The sequence below is a fragment of the Musa acuminata genome, chromosome BXJ1-3, assembly GCF_036884655.1.
Source record: "Musa acuminata AAA Group cultivar baxijiao chromosome BXJ1-3, Cavendish_Baxijiao_AAA, whole genome shotgun sequence".
In the NCBI taxonomy this organism is placed as follows: Eukaryota; Viridiplantae; Streptophyta; class Magnoliopsida; order Zingiberales; family Musaceae; genus Musa; species Musa acuminata.
Window position 1 is genome coordinate 22,427,814 of NC_088329.1, and position 24,190 is coordinate 22,452,003.

General features: G+C 36.3%; 2 protein-coding genes across 6 annotated transcripts in view; both read left to right on the forward strand.

The window, feature by feature from the left end:
- The first annotated feature begins 2,545 nt into the window (after nt 1–2,545).
- On the forward strand, nt 2,546–7,874 carry LOC103978184 (uncharacterized). Its single transcript, XM_009393890.3, has 3 exons — nt 2,546–2,913; nt 6,450–6,602; nt 7,389–7,874. Exons 1-3 carry the CDS (start codon nt 2,665–2,667, stop codon nt 7,635–7,637), a joined length of 651 nt encoding a protein of 216 aa, XP_009392165.1. The 5' UTR covers nt 2,546–2,664; the 3' UTR covers nt 7,638–7,874.
- A 215-nt stretch (nt 7,875–8,089) lies between these two features.
- Nucleotides 8,090–24,190, forward strand: part of LOC103978185 (MLO-like protein 13) — a 28,943-nt gene continuing 12,842 nt past the window's right edge. Inside the window, exons 1-9 of one of the 5 annotated variants that reach the window (XM_065127303.1) lie at nt 8,090–8,604; nt 11,252–11,309; nt 12,031–12,257; nt 13,044–13,160; nt 13,244–13,382; nt 13,469–13,566; nt 15,263–15,337; nt 15,433–15,518; nt 15,596–15,645. In XM_065127303.1, coding sequence (XP_064983375.1) covers nt 12,036–12,257; nt 13,044–13,160; nt 13,244–13,382; nt 13,469–13,566; nt 15,263–15,337; nt 15,433–15,518; nt 15,596–15,645 — 787 coding nt within the window. In that variant the 5' untranslated portion in view covers nt 8,090–8,604; nt 11,252–11,309; nt 12,031–12,035. Of the gene's footprint in view, nt 8,605–9,003; nt 9,508–11,251; nt 11,315–12,030; nt 12,258–12,636; nt 12,819–13,043; nt 13,161–13,243; nt 13,383–13,468; nt 13,567–15,262; nt 15,338–15,432; nt 15,519–15,595; nt 15,646–24,190 lie in introns of those variants that run through there. The other 4 variants (XM_065127309.1, XM_065127296.1, XM_009393891.3 and 1 more) reach the window with 4 other exon arrangements.

Consider the following 24,190-nt stretch of genomic DNA (forward strand, 5'->3'; position numbering starts at 1 on the left):
TACTAAGCTTTGTAGCTAACTCCGTTACTACATAAAATTTTCAATTTAGCTTATCACTTACTGAAATATTAGAATTTGGCTGAGGTAGTCGAAAGCTATTCAGATTGTGGGCAAGTCTTTGTGGGTTATTATAGTATTTGTATAAGTATAATTTGTGTGTAATAAAATGTTATCGATAAATTTGAATTGATATATCGTATAAAATTTTAAAAGACCTTGTTAAATTTTGGAATGTTAAGTTTAGTTTACGATGATAAGAACTTGTAGTAAATGGTTGGTTTTGTGATTGTTTAGATTCTCACATTGATGGATTTATAAATGTTGTTAATGTTATATTAAGTTGGCTTTGAGTTTTCTGAATTATCGAGTGACGTGGTATATGATTATAAATTGTAAATATTATATATATATATAAATTATTTGAATAATTTTCAGCGTCCTCAAATGTTAGTTTGGATCTTGTATTGGAATGTTGATGAATTATATTTTTTTTTTAATTTAAGATAGGTTCATACCTCTTGAATATGATAATTTGGGAGTGTGACAGACATAGTAGCTAAGAAAGCATGGGATAGTGAAGGAGGGGATGACCTGAGAGGAATAGGTGATTCATGCATCTTCGATTTCACTCTTAAAAAAATATTTAATTAGTTATATATAACTTAATAATGATTAATATAAATCATTAAGTTATCAAATATATTATTTATAGTAGGCATATGCTTTTTTTATCCCTAAGTTGAAGGATCTAACGTTATTTCTATATGTATACAAAATTAAATATTATAACTAGGGAAAACTATATCAAAAGTTTTGTGGAGAATAAATTACAATAACCATAACAAATGATTAATATAAAATTAAATTATTTGCTCAAAGCTCATGCATCAAGGCATATCTTTTTAAATATTACATATAACGTTTTTTCAATATGAGTCTTACACCAATTTTAGTTATTACTGAAAGAATTATAAAAACTTAAATCCTAATTAGCATCAACATCGAGATATATGGTTCAGTTGTCAATCCTTCTTCGGACTAGTAGAGGCTGATTAGTATGAACCCATTTGATCGACTTGAAACTCTGATTTAAGGAACAGGAAGCGAGATATCTCTATTATTGAAACTATAATAGTGGACCTCTTATATTTTTAGTCACTTACATGATTTTCAAAATGATTTTAGGTTCCATTGTATATATCAAGGCTGGATTTAGTAGTAGAGTAGTAATACTAAACTAACCTCCGATTAAATCAAATATAGGTTAAATTGTAGGAATACAAATCAAAAAATTTAGAAGAAGAACTTGGAGGCATGCCAGCACTGTCCTAAGCGTGTTCCTCGATCTCATAAGTCACTCAGATTCTTTTATTCTAAGAGTACAATAACAATAACGAACAATACGAAGATATTCTACGCTAGTAATAAAAGAGAAACAAAATAACAAAAAAAAAAAAAGAATCACAACCAATAATCGAGTGCCACCTGCGAATGTGCAAACGTACACTCTCACACCGCAATGAGTGCAATAGTAATTACTATAGTAGAGATGAGTAATTTTATAATTTTACTTAATTTTTTATTAAAATTTCTGAGGAGAGAGAAAAAGAGTTAAGGTAGAAATCCTTCTAACCCTGATTTAGAAATAGTTATTGCATTCTTTAAAGCTAGATTTAGGATTGATGGTTGGTAGAGGTAGGTAGCGTGGTTGATTCTAAAATTTGTCATGCTTCTGAGTTTGATTTCTACTCCTGCAGTCATGCTGGAATACAGGTAGGAAAATGTCAAAACTTTGTGCCTGTATAATTCATTATTGCACTTAAGACTGCTAAATATCAAGAAATAGATTCAAACTATAGTTATTAGATCTCATAATCTTTTCAAGTCTTTTGATTACGACAAGGATGCATCGGATCGGAGATACAAGCTTCTCGTCGAGCTAATGCTAAGAAGATTTTATCTTGCATATATGCTCGTTAAAAAGATCGTGTTTAGCGAAAGCATATGATCTTATTGCATATTATCCAACATTTAATGTTGTTTGGACAGCAAGAATCTCAGTGAACATAAATTAAAAAAATTCGCATGGAAAGAGTTTTGTTATCATTCATCATTAGAGAGATGAGGATGCCATCATCATTCATTTTTGAAGAGGAGAGGAGATGAAAGGAGATGAGAGGAGCATTACTCGTTTGATGCGTGTAACTCTCCTTTACCGTTTATCTCAAATATGATTGGCTTTGAAACTCGACCCAATCCGCGTCGTAAGATTCAATTTGAATGGATTACACCTAAATCGAGACCGTAATCGGATCAGATTCATTTTTGGATTAGTTAGGTTTGAATCAGATTATTGGTTGAATAAAAATAATTAACTCGAGTTTAAGAGTATTTTTGGTAAATAAAAAAAAAGAACGTTTCGGTAAAAACTAAATTTGGAAGTGTTATCCGGTAAAATTTTATTATTAATTTTTTTTTTTATAAATTGCCCAAGTTAATATGCAAATTGTGCTTATGTTTTCCGAGCTTCTTTTTAGTCTCGGACGCCCTCCCCCCACCCACTCCCCCCAACTACCGCATCGAAACATAGACCTGTGAAGAAGGCGAAGGCGTCGTCATCGCCTCTCTTCATTCTTAGGAGTATATAACGAGTAAAATACAGGAATGGAGGTGGTGGGGGGTCGCCTGGGCCGCTTGTCGACCCGGTACGCGCCGGCGACGGTCTTCAGCGGCCCGGTGAGGAAGTGGAAGAAGAGGTGGATCCCCCTCTCCGCCCCCAATAGCAACGCCGCCGCCAACGCCAACGGTGCTCGCTCCAACCTCCTTCTCTACAAGTGGGCTCCCGTCTCCTCCCCGGCCAACGGCACCCCCCAGGCCGAGGAGCCCCCGCCGAAGAAGTTCCGATACGTTCCGGTAACCGATCCCCTTCTTTCTGACGGATTTCTATTTCGATTTCGGCTGTAGAGTTTGGTTCTCTCCTGGGCAGATTTGGTACGATCTGCGCCCTAGCGTTGGATTGTGCCATTTTTTAGGGTTTGGTTCATTTGTTTCTCAAGTTCATGGAGTTGATTATTAAAAATTAATGACGGAAAAAGATTTTATTTGTTGTTTTTCTTTTCCCCATTCTTAACCTAAAGAATGCAAAGATAACTCGATGGTATAATGCTTGACATGTGATCTGATTCCATGTGTTGATCAAACTATGCGGTTGGCTCAACATTTGAACTTTCAACTGCTTAATTTTGCCTTTCAGGCCTTTATTTTCTTGGTGTTTGACGAGTTTTCATGTCGTTGCTTGAGCTATCTACATGATAAGATTAACGTTCATTTTTTTCCTCGCCAGAATGTAGCGTGATGCTGATCACTTTAGAAATGTCAAACCCTTTCGTAATTTATAATTCTAGGGAGTTAGTTATAGAGCGCAACACAAATATTATGATATTCTATTGGAGATCTGATGTTGTTTTGTGATTGTATGTGAAACAATATTAACAACCATCTAATCCTGGTCCTGGTTTATAGATAAGGGAATTGTTGACAGTACAGAGATTTACAGAAGCCAAAGATATAGTTGGCATGTAAAACTAATATTTCTATTGGATTGTTTTTTAAGCTGGTGCAACCAAGGAGCAACTTTCCATAGTTTCTTGAGTTCCAACAAATGACTAGCTATGCATGCTATTGGATTGAGAAAGATCGTTAATCAATATCTGGCATGCAGTTTAGATCTCCAAGCCTCAGATCAGCATGTTAAGCAGTATTAATACTTTTGTTTCCTGGGCAATGTGTCAACATCCTATTCTTTCCTACTAAATGTATTTTCTCATCGTGGAGAGCTCCTGCATCACTCACTTTTTGGTCTCTTAAGATACTGGAAAAAACAAACTAACAAGAAAACAAACTAACAAGAAAACAAACAGACACACACACACACACACCAAAAAATTGTCCGGCAATTACCCTACTTATTATCGATGTGGTGAACTATTTGCTAGATCTTTAACGATGATAGGACTTTTAAGGAATCTACACCTTGTGGCCATGTGATTGAAGGGGTTTTATCTATGGAATTATATCAGCTTAGACTTCCCAGTCTAAAGTTGGCTGCATGAGGTAACAAGCTTCTACATCTCTTGTTTCAACTTCCATTCTTTGTCTGATTATGCTTTCATGTTATAACCATATAATTTCGAAGTTTCATCAGTGGAATAGCAAGAATTAATAAAGAATTTGTCAATATCTGAAGTTTTATCTGTTTATGTGTTTATATGATGACTACCCGAGTCCAAATTATTTACGTATTGTTTTTGTTCCAAGGTAAGAAGAAATTTGTGGAAATACCATGGTCTATATTGTTATGGTTGTAAGATTATCTCATCGTTGTTTCTTCCATCCCATGTTAAGTGTCAATTAAGTTTTGAAGATGCTGTAGGAAATTGTTTGTAGAACTACTAGAGGGGAAATAATGCTTGAAATAACATTAATGGATTCTGTTTCTCAGAGTTTTTGGATGTTAATTATGATGTTGTAGACTTCTTACCTAAAAAGAAATTAGACATGACTTTCTCTGTATGCTCTATAGTTTATCCATTTCCAATCAAATCAGTTCAATTTGTCCTATTTTTTGCAGTATGTTAAATGTTTCTTTCTATTTTTTTCAAATATAATTGATTCATTGTGGAATTTGATGTTGTTATTGGCTTTTGTTTGAGAGATCAGATAGATATGCTTCGTCTTGTTTTTGGAGTTCAAACTTCAAAGCAAGGTTTTTAATTTCGAATAATACCGTCTGTACCGAGTGGTATATACTGATCCGTCAGCAGACCGATACACGGACCGTCCGCTACCGGGTGGTAGCATCGATTGCGAATGTTTCCATTCCTAAATCGGTCGGTGACGGAGAAGAAAGAAGAGGGAGAAGAAAGAGGTCGATGACGAAGAAGAAAGAAGAGGGAGAAAGAAAGAAGAGGAGGAAGAAAAAAGAAAACCTAGAGATCCGGCGTGGCGATGAAGCCTCGGCGACGTTGTAGGGAGAAGTGATTTCTTCTTCCTAACAGAAGAAACCGAGCGAGGCGACGCCGTTTTTTTTTTTCGTGCGGGGAAACCAAGCGACGTTGTCGGGGCGATGTCGCCTTTCCCCCTTTTTTTCTTTTGCGCGGAGGAAACCGAGCGATGTTGCCTTTCCCTTTTCTTTCTTTTTGTGTGGGGAAACCGAGGCGACATCGTCTCGATGACGTCGCCTTTCCCTTTCTTTTTTTTTTTCCGTGGGGAAACCGAGCGATGTCGCCTTTCCCCCCTTTTGTTTCACACAGAGAAGGAAGGAACCTCCTCACGCGGGTAGAGCCATTGTTTTTTTTATTTATATATATATATATATCGAGCGGTATATTGAAATGTACCGCTCGATATACTTATACTGTACCGTACCGAACTGAACTCGAAACACCGGTATAGTATGAAATTACAAACCTTGCTTCAAAGTATGATAGAAGTTTTCAAAACCATAGAAATTGTTAAATTCTCTAAATAATTTGATTTCCTTATTCAACTTATTGGGTTTTTTCCTCCTTTTTAACCTCTTACATATACTTATTCAAACTTTACCAGTTATTGTAAACAATATTGTTTGGTAAAAAGAAGAAAACCAACTGATCTATGTTGATAGTTTTTTTTCTTAATGAATGTCTGAAGAAATCTAAATCTGCTGCTGGTGTTCTGATTATATAACTAATACTGTCATTGACACCATTATGCTTACAGTTAACATGTCAGGGTCCAGCTGTTATGTGCACCTTGAATATGATGCTACAATTATGTCTATGATCTACAAAACACGAAAACATATCTTTTCTTTTCTTTTTGTAACATATCTATACGTGCTTCTAACCAAGGTTCGCAATTTCAGTCCATATCGATGTACCGAGCCTTGCTCGGTATGGTACGTACTGAGGTGTACTGACGGTATAGGTACAGGTCATACCTATACTTGTATGCCTAAAACAGGACGTATCGGTACAAATTGGTAACAACTGAAATCGAGCGTTATCGCTTGGTACAGGTTGGTAACAGTTGGATTTCGACCTTTACTATCCGATACAGCCCTGTATCGCCTGATACGGGGTCAAAACTTTGGTATCGCCCGGTAGTGGGCGGTCCGCATGCCAAGAGGTTCTCGGACCGGTGCAGATCGCCCATTTCGGGTGATACACATCAAAATTAAAAACCTTACTTCTAACCACCTAGAGATGTTAACATATTATCGCTCTCTTATCTTTGTTCATTGGAATGAATCACATTTTGTTTTAAATCATCATGCACAAACATTTCCCTTGAGGTATTATTTATTGTCTATATTAATACTGGAAGAGTGTAAACTTTGCTATGCAATATGTACGTATTCTAGTATATACTCATTAGTTGATGGTTGTAATATTTTATGAACCATGCAGATCTCGGTAATTGAAGAACAAAAACAAGAAGCTGCTGAAAAGCTTGATGACGAGAATAAACCTGTTGAAGCTGATCCTTCTTTGCAGCCAAACCAGATTGATTCTTCTGATACAAAACCTGACATGAATAACATTGCAGTGGAAGAAGCCCAGGTGACAATATGTGTCTCTTGTCATTTATTTTCTGCTTCATTCTTGGATTATTTGCATCATACATGACTGGACTGATAAGCTTATTAAGACAGATGGAAAATAAGTACAGAGTATGATCATTTTAGTAATATACTAGATCTTAAAACCACTTGAAGCAGCAAGCCTTTGTGGACCATTGATTACATAAATGCACACCTTCATGTTAGTTCCACCAATAATTGATGCTATAGAAATTCATCTTGTCATGTGGGGAATGAATATATGAGCTGGAGCTGGTTTAATTTTTGGATGGTCAAATACAATGGATAATGTAGCCTTTTAGAGAAGATTAGAAATTTGGCTTGAATAGCCTGATTAAGTTAACTTCAAGACTGCATCTGAGCTCATGTAGGATTGTATTGTTGAGCAAAGTTAGCCACCAACTATGTTGGTCCATTGGAGATGGTGGTTCTCATAAGGTTCTGTATACGGTTAGCTCAACATTTGGCTGCATTTCGTCTATTGTCATCTTGCACTAACTCGACCAGCCTTAAGTTGCTATAAACAAACTCAACAATGCACCCTATTTTTCATGGAATATTGTGGCTCTTTTTCCTGTTCGAAAATGAACTTGTACTAGGAAATTGTCCTTTTCATTTGGACTGATGCATTTGTAATGCTTCTTTTCATTTGCTGCAGAATTGTTCCAATTATTATTCTTTCTGAAATATACACACCAAGGATATTTATGTCTTCAGGTTTCCTAAAATGAGAATGAACTCTTAAAAGAATTGTATCATGTTCCAGGCTTCAGACAAGGACCAAGTTGCAGCAGAGGATAGCAACCGAACTAATTTTGACTTGAATTTGGGTTTGAAAGCTGCTGAAGGTGACCGGGAAACCAAATCCAGAAATGCTGAGCAGGATGAAGCAGGTGATCAGCCAGATAAAGTAAGCTCAGGCAAGAACATGGAAATGAAGTCTGCAACAAATTCAGAACCCCCAAATAAGCTGAAGAGGAAAGCTGTTGCTGCTGATCTTAAAACGAGAGTATGACCTATTAATTTGGCATTGTTTACACTCTTTTTTTTTTTTTTTTAATTTTTGGTGCAATGAGCAAGAAGCATATGCTGCACCCTCCTTGGTCCACCATTAAACTTGCATACATTGTTGTTGATCTGCTACTTAATATTGTGACCTTTTGTTCGTTGTTCAGGTTAGCTGAACTATCTTGAACTATGAACTTGTTCTGGAAGTGATTTATTGAGCAACATATATGATGATGAAGCTCCAGTGGTAGTCATCATTGTGAAAGCTGAATTACCATCTTCTATATATCAGCCTGGAGGGCGTGTAAGATCTGTAGGAAACTCAGCTTTTTGTTGTGTTCTCTTATATGTATTCTGTGGAAGACAGAGGTACGTTTATATACCACGTCTTGCAATTAGTAATGTGGATCGGGTTGGGGCCCGACCAACCGGACGGACCTTTTGGGGGTTTCAAACGGGCCGAATCGCCGATGGAATCTTCCCGGAAATGGCTCATGGACCCCATTTCGGGTCGCGAAGCCACATCACCCCTGGGAAAGCTGGACAGGCGAGTCGATCCGCCCCAACTAGCAGCAGCAGCGCCTGTCGTCCTCTCGGACGAGATAACGGTGGGGATGACGGCGCACCTCCACTGGATCATGGCGCGGCAGTAACGACAACAGGGCATCAACCGGAGGAGGCACACGAACCCGCTCACAGTTAAGCTCTCTCCCGTCTCCAGCAGCCGTGTTTGGGGCGGGGTTTTTTCCATGCTGCTCGCCGCACGGAGCCCACCAGATGCTCGTCGATATGCTTCACTTGGATCACCCTCTTCAGAGTGGCCCGGGCAGCAGGCATGTTTGCTCATTTGGCAAAATGGCAACGCCCATCTCATATCTATAAGTAATCCACGGCAGCAAAAGCGTGGAAGGAAGCAGTCGTGTGCTCTGAACTTTCTTTTTGGGTGAAGTTGTGCCATCGGTGCAACTTTACCGGTAAGAGTTAAAATCTGCTCTTGCAAATTGAAGAACGACTACGAAAGTTAATGAATGTAGTAAATAATACAAAATAAAATAAAGACTCTGGAAAATAGCATGAAATTTTCCTTCAAGAAAGGCGGAAGTTAACAAATGACATGATGGGGGATAACATTAATCTCATCTTGTTCATTATTTTATGGATAAATAATAATATGATGAATTTGCGCGGGTCATTATGATTTCTCTTGATTTGAAGTTTATAAGTTTAAGTGATCTAAAAAGTTTTAGGAAAAATACGCAAATGTTTAAGTTTTTCGTCATTTTGTAGCATAGCGACCTTCGATTCTTGGAAATTGCGGTCATCTCTCCCTAGTCACCTTCCAACCTCTCTCTCTCTCTCTCTCTCTCTCTCTTGAATGCTTATTTCCACTGTTCGTCACTTCCTCTGCCAATTTCTTTTCTTTTCTGTGATTTTATTTGGCTGTTTGAACACCCGTTCATCCATTCCATGATCCGTCTCTCCAAGAGCCGCCTCCTCGTCTCCTCCATGGAAGAAGCGGAGGAAAAAGAGTCCTTTGTCTGTATCCCATACGTAAAACCAAAGAAACCCTTCCCCGTTGTCTTACACTCCTCCGCTTCCCTTTATTCCTGCCTGAAACCAGAGATTCCTTCCTTCTCGTGCTGGATATCAATCTCCTCTCCTCCTCTTTCCCCAATAAAATCTCGGCCTTTAGACAGTGGGACAGGGGAAGGTAGTAGTGGTGGTGGTGGTGGGATCGATAAGAGCTGCCGGCAATGGCTGCCGATGCTCCTTCCGAGACCCTCGAGTACACCCCAACTTGGGTGGTGGCGACGGTATGCAGCGTCATTATCATCATCTCCCTCACCGCAGAAAGATCGCTGCATTGCCTGGGAAAGGCACGACCTTTGAACCAACTGTACCATTTCCTTTTTTTGATCGTTGGTTCTTGATCTTATTGCTGATGCGTATTGGATGAACTCCGCTGAGTACTTAGGTTCAATTTCTTGTGGACAAGATTCCCTTTTTGTTGAATTGTGCTAAACGTTACCAAGATGTCGTCTTATCAAATATTTTCCACTCACCATTTGGTCTTTTCTCTTAAAGACTACCGACGCCCTCGGTAATTCTCATTCTTGATATAGTATAAGTATCTTTCTGTTTGTTTTAAAAATCATAATAGCTATAGATTAGTAACACTAATTTTTCAATAAAGAATTTTTATAATTTAACTTATTTGACAGCCTTTTCCTTGTAAAACTCAAATGTCCTAGGTCCTTGAGGTATCAAATTTAAGTGTAAACATGGAACGTTCATTGTTTATTTTTTTCCTTGCGTTAGCTGTGGCTGAAAGTTGGTTGGATATTACGACTCTGAATTTATTTATAAATATGTTCTGTTCATGTCTTCTTTTTTACAGTCTAATCTTTGATCGGAATTCTTTCTATAGATACAGGTCATCTTATAACCATGCCTAGTCGTTTGAATACTTCATTTTGTGTTAATGCATCTGAAATTTTATGAGCTATTAAACATCATTCTGATTAACCATATGCTTCTCTCCACAGTTAATGTTTCTCGCATTTTCTTCTTCAAGCAACTCGATTCAAAATTATTAGAGACCAATTAACTACATGTGAAGTTAAAAAGTTATCCCTAAATTATGCATGACTAATTCAAAAGCAAGTAATGAATGGTAAGCTAATCATGCTATGTACTGCTAATCCTAGTGGTGAACTTTGTAGTCATTGTCTATTATTTCACCATTTGCTTCTATTTACATATTAAATCTTATTATCTTTTCTTTTGATCTTTTTTTTGTCAATAAATATGAATTATGTACAGAATATGTCAAAATGTTATATCTTCTAGGTCCATCTCTTTCTCTGTATCCATGTCAATTCTTTCTGAAATTCTGTAGAACTTAACTGGAAATTTCAATCTGTTTAATCTTCTCTTTGAATATGTTATACTATCTGGTTTAAGTCATTCTCTTTGTTCTAATGCTTACTTTCAGACTTGCTATGCAAAAGATACAATTGATGTGTATAAGTGCTGTAATAATTCTTCTTTGAACATAATTATTATTCCGTACCTAGAGCTTTGAATATATATTTTGACAAGTTGTGTCAGAAACATAATGATTGACTAAAATTTAGTATGTAGCAGTACCAATTTCTACTGCATATGGTTATATCTTTTGTCACAAGTATAAGTTCATATCTGTTAACGTTTTTAAAATTACTATGATGATACATTTTCGGTGTCTATTCGTCAGCCCTTCTTGTTGCTATACTCAAAAGGATAATAGCTGATGGAAATATTATCTGATTTATCAATAATATAGGTAATATCATCAGTAACTCATTGTTCAGTCCTGACTTGCAGAACAAGAAGAAAATATCAGATACATAGTTTTTCAATGCATGTCTTTACAAACAAATTATATCTTGTATTTGCCTTCATATCATTTTGAATTCAGATTACAACTTGAAGCTCTAAGTTATGCCATGTTGTGCCCTACCTAGCCAAGTACAAAGACCATGTGCATTGTAATAAGCATGATTGTGGTTTGTTTGCTGATTGCTTTCTTTTCTTATATGTTTTCATATAAGACTTATTCTTTTTTGGGCTGATTTCCAGATATTGTTGAAGAAAAAGCAGGATGCGCTTAACCGGGCCTTGCAGAAGTTGAAAGAAGGTTATGTAGGATACTATCAATTTCTTTGCAAGTCTGCTTTATTTGATTTTTTTTTTTCTGATTTGTATTCCACAATAATGGATGATTATATTCTTTCATTACTTACATTTTTTTATAATTATTATCGCTGGTTACTTTGTAGCTTTCATCATTGTTTGGAACGAAAGTTGCTTAAACATTTGATAAATATATGTGATAAGCTTATCATTTTTCCATTAGTAAAGAATGATTTTTTGTTTTGTTGTTGTTTTGTTGTTTTTGACTATCTTCTTATTCAAGGCATTAGACCTCTGTAGCTGAGATAATGTTCATTGTATGCTTTCATTGATTTCTACAATTTAAACCAGACAGGAGCAAGGAAAACAATGTTTTCCCTTCAGTTTCATATGTCTATTTGGCCTAAACATTTGGTTAGTTTGTTATTTTTATTGTTTTCCCTCCAGTTTTATCTTTTTCTTTTTGCTCATTTCACAATGCATGAATGGCCAACTACAAATTTTCATTTGTGCTCTTTTGTTTAGTTTATAGTATTAAATTAACCACCAAAATTCAGGTGGCAATCAATTTAAATTTGTTGTTTAGTTCATTGTAAATTATTTATCCAAATTTTATATTTGTCATTTCTGCTGGTCATTATTTGATCATTATTAATGCAAATCTACTTGTGTCTTCTTTTTTTGTTTGTTTAATGAGTTTCTGACAGTGTCATTTCTTGACACAGAATTAATGCTTCTTGGATTTATCTCCCTTCTGTTAACTGTCTTTCAAAGTCTTATTAGCAACATATGTATCCCAAAAAGTGTTTCGTCTTATATGCTTCCGTGCAAGGTGGAGAAATCTACCTCAGTGCAAGAAATCTATCATGGTATGGGCTTCTACTATGGACATCGGTGGAACAAACGGAGGCTATTGTCCAGTGGTTCCAGTTCTGGCTTCTGCTTGAGTAAGGTATTACCTTATTTTCATTTAAATGGAAGACTTTTTAGAATCGTATAGAGAAAGACAAAGATTGGTTTTATTGCGGACACATCTTAGGAATGAGAGAAGGAAAAGAACGGTTTAATCCATCCATTCTCCAGGCTTATTTCCTGATGTCTAACAAGTCAATTTACCTGAAACATTACTATTTTACCAATTACATATAAAATAGTGCATTATTCTGAGTACAGCAAATGATGGTGTGCACTAAACAGAAGAATATGTCTGAACCATATTGGCAGGTTGTTGTATGAACTCCTAATGCTAGGTCCTAATAAAAGCAATCAGTGAACAAATAATTCTGTGCAGAAGTTTTTCTGAGTTGTGGAAACATCCCCTCTGCTTGTAGGGCTAAGGTTGCACCCATTGATCTCTCCAGGATGCTTTGTGAACTGAGCTGCCTCTTCTAGTATCTTCTGTGATCCAAATTTCAAGATATTAATAGGGTGAGCCTTAGCACCATAGTATTGTTGCTTTTTTGCGACTTGGATGTTGAGGTTCAAGTCACAAATGTGCTTTTCGTTTGGTCGGGTAAGTTATTACATTGACCCTGCACATTTCCTACCTCATGCACAACTGATGTTTCTTAACAGAAGATCTTTTAGCACGTTGATAGAGGTAAAAAGGTGTTGTTGGTCTGACTATGAGTTCACTTTTAATGGAGAAATTATTTTGATGTTTGTTTTTTGTGGTTTATCTCCTGTTCTTAAAACAACAACTAACTAAATTAAGGTAATTTGTTTTGTTTAATATCAGGGCAAAGTTCCATTGTTATCCCTTGAAGCATTGCATCAACTGCACATCTTCATCTTTGTTCTTGCCGTTGTCCATGTCGTGTTCTCTGCTTCTACAATGGTACTGGGAGGAGCTAAGGCAAGCTACCTGTCATATCTTTCTATATACGAGCATATTTGGTGTTCCTGGTAACTCAATTTTCATTTTGCTATCTTTTACAGATTAGAAAATGGAAACATTGGGAGAATGCAATTCAGGCAGAAATTTCCAAGGAAGAAATTCAGAAGAAAAATGAAAGTAAAATAGAGCAAAATGAAAAGGAACACAATGTCAAGGAATATGATGACAAGAAACATGAACGTAATCTGCTCTTTTTTCTCCTCATTTATATTTTCATAAATATTTGATAATGAAAAAATCTTCATAAATTCTGTTTGCTTTACCAGCTACTGAGCAAGATGTGCAAACACATAATCATCACCACGAATTTGTCAAGGAGCGAACCTTGGGTTTTTGGCAACAGCTGGTTGTTGTGAGCTGGATGGTAAATTATGAATATTATCTTTGTTAACGAGGCTTTAGGAATGGTTTAGATGACCTCATAAATGGTTTTAATTGCTGAAACATACATTTTTCTGTATTAATCTCATCTCCAATGACAACCATTGCGTGATATTGCCCCAAACTTTATACATGTAATGCATGGCCTTGGAATGTGTAAACATGGCAAGTACCCTTCTCCCTTTAGTTACTGGAATATGAATTTCCTTGTTTCTTAGTCCTTTCTCTAGTCATTTTTCTTCTAATGTTACTTAACTTTAAGATGTTTCATAAAAGAAAGTATAGGTGCTTAGGGAATCCTACTGAAGAGATATCTGAAATCAATGCATGACAAGAAATCTGGATGCAGGTTAAGAAATCCAAATAAACTTGAAAAGGAGTCAATATAGTGAAATAGATTTAGTCCAATAATGCCAACATTTTGCAATGGATTCATGAGAATGATCGGAACACATTGGGTATCACCCCAGTCCAATTAGTCCCACACCAGGTGTGGGCTAAGCTATGATAAGCATGAGACCAATTTCAAATCATGATGGATACTCAAGTGAGATATCAAACCATATCTATAAAGTTATAATTTTTAGATCTTTAAAGTTTCAATCAATTGAACTGGTACCTTTTTTATCTATGGTTTATCATATCTATTCACTTAGTTTTTTGTCCTTATATTTATTTTTATATATTTTTAATTACTTCACATAAGTTGTCATGTGCCTTTTTTAGGAAATTTATTTTATCTTATGCATGTTTTGTTGAATCCATTTGCCCTTTGGCCTAGGTTGTTGTTTCATGTGTTTCTCTTTAGTTTATTTTAATACTTTTATAATAATTAATTTTAATTATTTACAATTTTTATTTCTTATTTATTTTATTTTTGTTAACTATGATCCTCCAATATGGATCATCTAATTAGGCTGATCCGAACTGATCCTAATTTTTATTTGGACATTCAATCTCAATCCTGATCCAAATTTTGGAACCTTGTTTTAAACACGCTAAAATTAAGTATATAAAAGTGTTATCCAGTTGTTTCTACACTAAATATTTCTTGGTCAAGGACAGCAAACTGGCTTATCATTGTTGTGTCAGACTGATCATCAGTTTAAAGGAAAGGAAACTTATCAGAACTTATCAAAACTTATTGGTCTAGCTATTGCTTGATTAAGATTTTATTGAAAACAAGGTATTGGTCACTGTGAGTATATTGCTTGATTAAGATCTTACTGAAAACAAGGCATTGGTCACTTTCAGTAATGCCACCTGGTATCTGATAATAAAAGAAACCTTGCTGTTATGACTAGATTCTGAAGTTCATTGTCCTGAAATGGACTGGAATCTATTGGAAATGCAAACTTAGCATATGTACTCAGTCTGCATGCCCTCTTTTGGCCTTCTGTTATACCCTAACATACAAATTCTGTAGATTCAACTTTCTTTAGTTAAATAAGACCTCTGACTAAAATCAAGTGACTCAAACTAAAACATTGCAATTTTCATTTATGTAATCTTCAACCTTGACCGTGTTTTGCACACACAAATATTTGAGAAATCATAAGCCTTTTTGAGGTTGTCACTGAGACAGATTGTTTCTTTCTTGTAGAAGTTGAACTTCTAAATCTTCTCATAAATCTGAGGTTTCCTTGATAAATAGCTCTTTATGTCATATGTGGTTGTAGATATCATTCTTCAAGCAGTTTTATTCTTCAGTGTCAAAATCAGATTACAGAGCATTAAGGGCAGGATTCGTCATGGTGAGGTTTATATTATAGGCATTATCAGTAAATTTACTGTTTTTATTACAAAATATGGCCTATGTACCACCTGTATAATGAATGAAAAATTCCAGAGACACTCTTCAAATAAAGCATATGATTTCCACAAGTATATGATGCGTGCTCTTGAGGATGATTTTAAGAAAGTTGTTGGCATAAGGTAGTTATCTTTGTTGTTAAACTTCATTTCTTTGTTTACATTGTTTGTTAACTCATCGTGAACTTGCTTTCATGTAGTTGGTATCTTTGGCTCTTTGTTGTCATCTTTTTGCTGATGAATGTACATGGTATGTTGGAGGATGGATACAATTTATCCAAATATTACTTTTTGTTTACAAATGTTATAGCTTGTTTATTGCGTGTGTAATTACCTGTTGTGCATTTTTCTATGAACTGGTTTTTCTATTTTCTTCATTGATAAACATACACGGAAGCATGAATGGCTACTACAGTGTTTCCAAATGTTTTCAATTTATTAGTTTTATTAGCTTCTTGAGGGAATTTGACATTAAGCATTATAATGGAGTAAGTGAAGTTCAGGTGGGAGGCAACCCTTAACCTTAATTCTTTATATAGATACCTAGCACTTAATGCAGTAATAACAATTTGGACAAGGTTAAGCTGTCCAATTTAAAAGTAATTATTTTTTGAGTTTGTCTCACAAGCTCATGTGACGTACCAGCTCTGTTGAACAGTTCTTAACCAACATTGTTTAACATGTTCACAATCCAAATTATTGATAGTAGATTAATCAAGTTGTATGTACCAATCAATTTATTCATTCCTTGTCATCAAGGTATGACATATAATCTATAAGTCCCAACCATGCAGCAGGTCATAATATATAGCTGACATGTGGGAGCTTATAATGTTATCTAAAAACTGCTTATCAAGATCCAAGCAATTAGACTAAAATAACATGGCTTATTTTTCTTTAGACTTAGGAATACAATAATCAGGTCACTAACAATCTTACTTCATCTTTCAATGTGGAATAGACTAATGTGTTAGAGTGGGGGACTAATATTTTAATAGTACCACATGGGAAGATACAGAACGGGCATATTCATATAATTTGAGTTTAGTGATCTATTAATAGTAACTTGAAACCATGGTTCTGTGTTTTGTACTTGTTTGGTGGCTTGTCAAGTTGATGGCACATGCCTCCTGACACCATATATTCAAATCTTGAAAAAGAATCACGACATGTGCCAACATATTGTGTATCGATACATCGACAAGTATCAGACCCATATTGGTCTAAAAATGTCAAACTATGCTTGAAATAATGCTTTGTTGGGTAACAAGTTAATAAGTAGGTAGAATATTTAGTTTGTTAGCTTTGGTGCCAAAATAATGTTGCTTCTTTGTAACTTAAATGACTAGTTTTGGAGTCACAGAAAGTTCTCTTCTTGAAAGAGTAAAATTTCGTATAATGACCCTTTCTCTACACTATAACGGGAGCCTTGTAGACTAGATTTTTTTTAAAACATAATGTTAATTTTAATATGGGCCCTCATGTTGGGTTAGTATACTTTGAAATGAGATTATCTCGTGAAAGAAATATCATATTGTGTTGATCGATCACAGATTGATACATATCAGTGAGTATCATTATACAATGTTATGGTATGCTGATACATACTAATATTCTAAAAATGGCTAGAAACTAAAAAAAAAATCTTTTTAGGATTTTTTTTGTAAGGATTGAAATATCGTATCGTACTAGAGTTTCGACCTTCTCTCGGTACGATACGGTACTGTATACCGAGTGGTATACCGTTCGATATATATATATATATATATGTATATATATATATATATGTATACATAAATATATATGTATGTATACATGTATACACATGTATATATGTATGTATACATGTATATACATGTGTACACATGTATACATGTGTACACATGTATACATGTATATATATATATATAAAAGATTATATATCGCCTCATTTTTCTGCGATGTTGCCCCGCTTGGGGAGAAGAGAGGTGACGTCGCTGAAAATTTTTTTTACTTATATATATATATATATATATATATATATATATATATATATATAAATGTACGATGTCGCCAAGGCGACGTCGCCTTTATATATATATATATATATATATATATATATATATATATATATATATATATATATATATATATATATAATTTATAAATAAAAAAATACTGCCTGGTAATGAGCAGTCCGCGTATCGGTTTACTGTCGGATCGATACGTATCGCTCGTACCCGGCGGTATCATTTGAAATTGTATACCTTGTTTTTTTGTAATTCATTAGTATATAAAATATATTTAAATAGAATAAAGTGTATCTATGCCATAAATGAATATATAATCTAGGTTATAAGAGGCAAATTTTTTTGGATCAATTGAGGAACAACTTTGTCGCACGAGCTTCCATCGAAGAAAGTTAATTGATCTTAAATCACTTATAAAGAAAAAGAGTTCAAATGTTGGATTAGGTGTCTTAACCTTAAAATTTAAGCGAAATAAACTATTTAGAAATCGAGATAACATTTATATATACCTACATCTACCACCAAAATGAATGTCGAAAATCTATGACTGGTGGATTGGCGTCCTCGATCATATGAAGTTGTATGTTGATATGGTAGGCTTGTCGAACCCAATCTTGGGTTGTACTATATGTCTTTGATGCATCAACGTGGTAACAATCATTGCTTCATCATCATTAATAACATGTGTACGAGGAGCCTCCTGAGGCAAGTATGATAATGGCATATAGCGCTACGAAGATTGAAGTGCATTAAAACTTCAACTATCGTCACTGATTTGTTGCTTTGTTGAGTAAGAATGATTAAACTCCGAAAAAGATAACCAACTATAACCATACATTTTATTGGCCCATAAGATCATACCATACAATGAGCTCCTACCATTGTCGATATCATAGAGGTTCTATTGCATTTGCTTAAAGTCATTGGCTGTCTTGAGTGGCCCTGAGCTCTGTGATTTGAATCTTGAGTGGCATGCATAAGGGGTTGCTCCTTTGTTCGATATCGTCTTGGTTCGATATCGTCTTGGTTGAGCTCTGTGATTTGAATCTTGGTTCGATATCGTCTTATATGGACCCTCGAGCTCTGTGATTTGAATCTTGAGTGGCATGCATAAGGGGTTGCTCCTTTGTCTATGCCCCACCCGAAGACTTAGTCAAAACAATCAAATCACCATCGACATCACCACTATCAATTGATTTACTATTGGTGACATCACTACTATCTCCATGGACCTCACAAAGTGCTGACTTTGAGGGATATAGTATCTCGTCGTTGAATTAAAATTATTGCTCATCAATTCTTTCCAATGGATTAGTCGATGCTATCACCTTCCCCTTCGTACGCTTAACGGATGTCTGTGATTGTTGGGTGTCACAACCCCTATTAGACCAGCTCCTCGACCATCATGTCCTAACTAAGGGTGCTCTTCCTCTTCCTCTTCCTCTTGTTGGGATGTTGTTACTTTACTTCGTCTCAATGATGAAACGAGATGGATGTGGGGTCTCCTGCCTCATCAAGCAAAAGATCGCTTAGGTTCTCTATTGTTTTGACCTATTCTAGGATCGATTAAGAATTTTCATTATAGACCTAGAGGTCAAAAAGATTAATCTCTGGCCTCTCTTGTTCCTTATCGTGCTTGGCACAACATAGCCTTAAAAACACATATTGTAGTGCACATATATAAGCTTCTCGAGACATCTATATGATAGTTAGTTACGAACTTTTATGTAAGTCAATGTAAACATTGGCCAATTATGCTTTCATCCACTTGATGGCATTGTTTGTGAAAGCACACTAACTGCAACCTTTGTTAGATTAGGTGCGACACTCCAAATTGAAGCCACCACTCAGCTATAAGAAAATACAATACATATATAAGCTTCTCCACTTTTTCCCATTAGAAGAATTCGTATATCAAGAATCAACTTATTTCGTTGATGTGAACATTGACTTCGGTCCAAGTTTCTTTTGTTGAATGGGTTTCAAAGTGATAAAGTTTGTTATACAGTGTGTAATGTTAATTCGAAGGATCTCTCCATTTGTGAACTTCTGAATTAAGAAGTGCACCTACTAATGGTTGTAGATAAACTTTGTGATGGATTGTGCCTTTTGCATTGTCCTTTGGACTGATTGTAGTTCACCAATATCTTCATCAAGTCCATGCAATGTGTTGCATATGGAGTTCAAAAAAGTTTTTGCTGTGTTCCATCAACTATAATCCAAACTTTTTGAAATTCGTTTCATTATCGGTAACAATCTACACAACACACTATGACCAATCTCCTTTACCATCATGTCCTCCTTTATGTAGTTTGCATCTTGAATTATGTTTGAGCCATTCATTGAATTGTGAAGAACCATCCTTTTGTTGCAATATACTAGGAAGTTGATGATGCTCTTTCTAGTGGGTTTGATCCAACCGTCACACATTAATGTCACCTTAAATAAGTCTCATTCCTTCTCCAAGGATTAGATTTAGTCTTTCAATTCTACCTCCACTTCATCTAGATGAACATCATGTATCTCCTTTGGCGTAGGAGGTTGGATGCTCGGATTAACTTCTGAATTGATGACACTATGCTTTAGTACTATGGACCTTCGGTGGTTATATTAGTTAGTTATCTAGTTGTCATTCAAATTCAATTCTCTTCAAGAAGCTATGGGAAGGGAACAAACCCTGTATAAAATGAAACTTGCACTACATATGAAGAAACTAGAACAGAACCGCTTGCAAGATACCCTGACTTCGGCATTGCTTATTACCTTTTGCTTCCTAGAACCCACAGAATGAGCGAGTGGGGTGCTTACGTGAGTTCCGAGCTACGTAAGCTTACGGAGTTAGAACTTTTCTTTAGTAAACTCCTATCCCCTATCTCCATTTATCTCTGAATAAAGGGCATAAGACAGCTCAAAGAAAGAAGGAACCTGGAAGTATCTCGAATGGAAGTTTTGGCAAAGGAGAGAACTATCACTATAAGATTAAACGTAAAACTCAAAGAAAATAACCTCTATTACTTGTAAAGCTAAAGTGCTAACTACAAGGCTTAAAATAATGAAATAACAGTATAATAAGAGACCTATAGGCACGTAAGAGCACAAGTTGTCTTTGGATATCACGTGGGTGCTCTCGGTAGATTGCAGATCGTTGTCGATTTCGATCTCCTCTCTTTCCACTGGAATCTCCTTCTGAGGTTAGGACAACAGGCAGCAGGGCTTTGGGTATTCTTATAGTAGGTAGACGAAGCTAGGATGAGGGAATTTGGCCACTAGAACTCGAGGAAGGAGTTCTGGCTAGAGGGCAGAAACCCTTTTCTAAACTAGCTCTCTGTGCAAGTTGGAACTAGGGCCAGCTAGGGTTGCTTCTTGGCTGCCAAATCATGCCAACAATTTCTTGCTTCACCTAGATCTTTTTGGTGAAGAGCTTCTTGAACGTTTGGACCGGAGTTAGACTTGAGTCTAAAACCTTCGGTCTAGCCATTAACGAGAGACTCGGATCTAGGTATGAGACTGATGAAAGTTCGATATAGTCGTCATCCATGTGCATGGCCGCAGTTTGCTGACTTTTATTATTCTTCAACCACTTCTTTTAGAAGAGTTTTCAGTGAACCTTCCTGACACTTTTCTCTAGAGTGACTCACAATTTTATAATTTTCATAAAAAAAATCATTTCATTTCGAGGAAGAAGTTTTACCAAACCTAAAATCTCTTGGGCCTTCGGGTGGCTCCCTTTGGCCTTCTCCATGGGTTTCTTATTACGGGTGTGATTCTTTCTCTCGATCATCGCTATGTTGCTAGCGGTTGAAATATCATATTCTTTGGTGAGGCCCAAATTTATACAAATCTGTTCATGGAGGTCGATGGTGTATTTCATTATCATTGAGTGATTATCGAGGGAGATTCCTAACATCATCGCTTGTCAAAACTTGGTGGTATATTCTTGTCTTGTATGAGCCTTTTGAATCATGTCTATGGCACATCTTCATCGCCGTTGGTTCGAAGATAGGCTTTCCACCATGCGAGCATGTGTCTAGTCAACTTTAGTTATGTAGGCATCACCTTATCCTTGCTGTTATCATATAGATTAAAATAAGTGTCAAGTTTAATTATCTATGAGTCTAATACCTCAGCATTGATCGAGCTATCGTAGGAAAGTATGTCGATGCGAGTCTCGACTTGAAATGGTCGTGTGCTTGCTGCGATGTTCTGTAGCATTTTCTCCATGACCTGTGCATCTCGGATGAGGATGCTTTCTCTCCTTTGCTGTGACGTTCTTTACCTGGTCATCCTTCGTTGTTGGATTGACTTGGGCTTGCATCTAACCCATCACAATCTCTATATGCTAGGTTAATATCGTCATCTAGATAGTAGGGCCATTCTAGACTGTCGGGGTGTTGGTCACCATCCCATCAGTGGTTCTTCCTCCACTTGAGCATGGCTCAAACTTCAAATCCTATAGCTCTTTTCTAGAGGCTCGGTATCCTTGTCTAGTGGTAACCCACAAGCGAGGGATCATTGTTCTAATTCCACTTGATTTGTATGAGATTTGGGTTCGATGATCTGTCGATCTGATGCAACTCTCTGATGGAAGTTTTGGCAGAGGAGAGGACTATCGATAGAAGATCAAGTGTAAAACCAAATAATATGTCTATTGCTTATAAAGTTGAAGCACTAACTACAAAGCTTTAAACATCAGAATGGAAGTGCGATAAGAGACTAATAGGTGTGTAAGAATGCAAGTTGTCTTTGGATGGGTGCTCTTGGCAGATTGTGTTAGGATCGGAGCGGCACTAAGAGGGGGGGGTGAATTAGTGCAGCGGATTAAAACTTCGATTTTAACAAAATCTTTCGTACGTTAAGAACGAAACTTGAGAAATTTAACTTGAAGGCGTATTCTTAAAGTTGCGCAGCAAGAGTAATAAGGAACTAAAGCAGTAAGAAGATTTGCAGTAATGTAAATGACAATAATAAAAAGTAAACCAGAGATTACGCCGATTTTTAGAGTGGTTCGGTCAAATGACCTACTCCACTTGCGAGGCCCCTCTTCGATGAGGCTCCCACCTTCCACTAGCAAGTCTCTTGAAATGGAAGGGTAAACACCCCTCTTACAACCTTTTACAAGCAGCTCAACCTCTTACAAATTTTCAATAAAAAAGAAGGAGGAGAACTCTCTAGCAAATTGAAAACAAGACTTGCTAAGACTTTCTAAGACTTTTCTCTCAATCAAAATGCTTCTCAAAAGTTGTAACCTCAGCTGAGATTTGAGGGGTATTTATAGGCCTCAAGAGGATTCAAATTTTGGGCTCCAAAATTTGAATTCTCTTAGGGTTCCCGGTGCTGGAGGTGCCACCGCCCAGCCAGGCGGTGCCACCGCCCAGCGCTCGGGTGCTGGACGGTGCAACCGCCCAGCCAAGGAGGTGTCACCGCCCAGCCAGGCAGTGCCACCGCCTGGCTTTCCGATTCATTGGTTTGGCTTAATTTTAGCCCAAACCAAATCTGACTTTGGGCTCAGTTGGCCCCTAACCAGGATATAGGATTATCTCTTAATCCTAATCCTAATTACAGGTGAACTACATAACACAAAAAAAACATCCTAAGCAAGTTTTTTAACCGCGAACGTCGAGTCTTGTTCCGGCGAGCTTTCCGACGAACTTCTTCCGACGGACTCCCTGCAAGCTCCCAATCTTTGTGATGACTTTAACGAGTAGCCGAGCCTTCTTGGTGATCTCCGCGAGCCTCCGACGATTTCTTCGGCGAACTTCCGACACGTTCCCGATTTCTTCTCGGATGGTTCCGGCAGCATCTCCGATGATTCTTCGGTCTCTTAAACGTCTATCGAGCTCAACTCCGGTATCCTTGCTTTATGTTTTCTGGTTATCGTAGTTAATCCTACACACTTAACTCAATAATATGGATTAGATCAATTAACCCACCAATTGATTATATCATCAAAATCCGAGATTCAACAATCTCCCCCTTTTTGATGATGACAATCAATTGATGATGGAGTTAAACATAACTCCCCCTATCTATATGCCATACTATGAGAAGATATAAAACACTTGAATTCCATCCCATTGGATTCAAGCATAACCCGATAAGTTCTAATCGTAGAACTTTATCGTTATCCTCATTAAACAATAGTAAGTACGAAACTTCGATGAAAATCATAAGTTAAATGATACGGGACGAATTTTGCTACGACAGAAGATAAAGATTTTCAATATAAATTTCATGATATCAATCTTGTGATATTTTCAAGGATTTGCAAGTCATATAAGACATTCATATCACACAGAAGATAAAGATTTTCAATATAAATTTCATGATATCAATCTTGTGATATTTTCAAGGATTTGCAAGTCATATAAGACATTCATATCACACAGAAGATAAGGATTTTCAATGATATCAATATAAATTCATATTAGTCATGCTATCGTTCTAGTGTAAGTCATCACTTCTCCCCCTTTGTCATCAACAAAAAGAGACAAGCCAGCTAATTGATGATCATAGAAAAAAGTTTAGCATTTATCAAAGTTCATCATTCAAATTTGCCAGAAATAGTTTATCCAAAAGACATCATCATCTATGCAGATTAAGACAGTAGTTATCTAAAGGAAAGATCAGTTATCGTACAATCGATGACAAACATGAACTTGTTTTTAAAAGCAAACAGAACAGAATAAAAAGATACATCAATTTAATCCTTAGGAGGTAATCCACAGTGCTGATACATGATATCTATTTTTTCATTCATCTGTCGTAGTGTCTTCAAAATTTCAACTT

Coding starts and splice junctions, on each gene's coding strand:
- LOC103978184 (XM_009393890.3), top strand. CDS start 2,665: ATGGAGGTGGTGGGGGGTCGCCTGGGCCGCTTGTCGACCCGGTACGCG. Junction 2,914..6,449: donor AGAAGTTCCGATACGTTCCG/GTAACCGATCCC, acceptor TGAACCATGCAG/ATCTCGGTAATTGAAGAACA. Junction 6,603..7,388: donor TTGCAGTGGAAGAAGCCCAG/GTGACAATATGT, acceptor ATCATGTTCCAG/GCTTCAGACAAGGACCAAGT.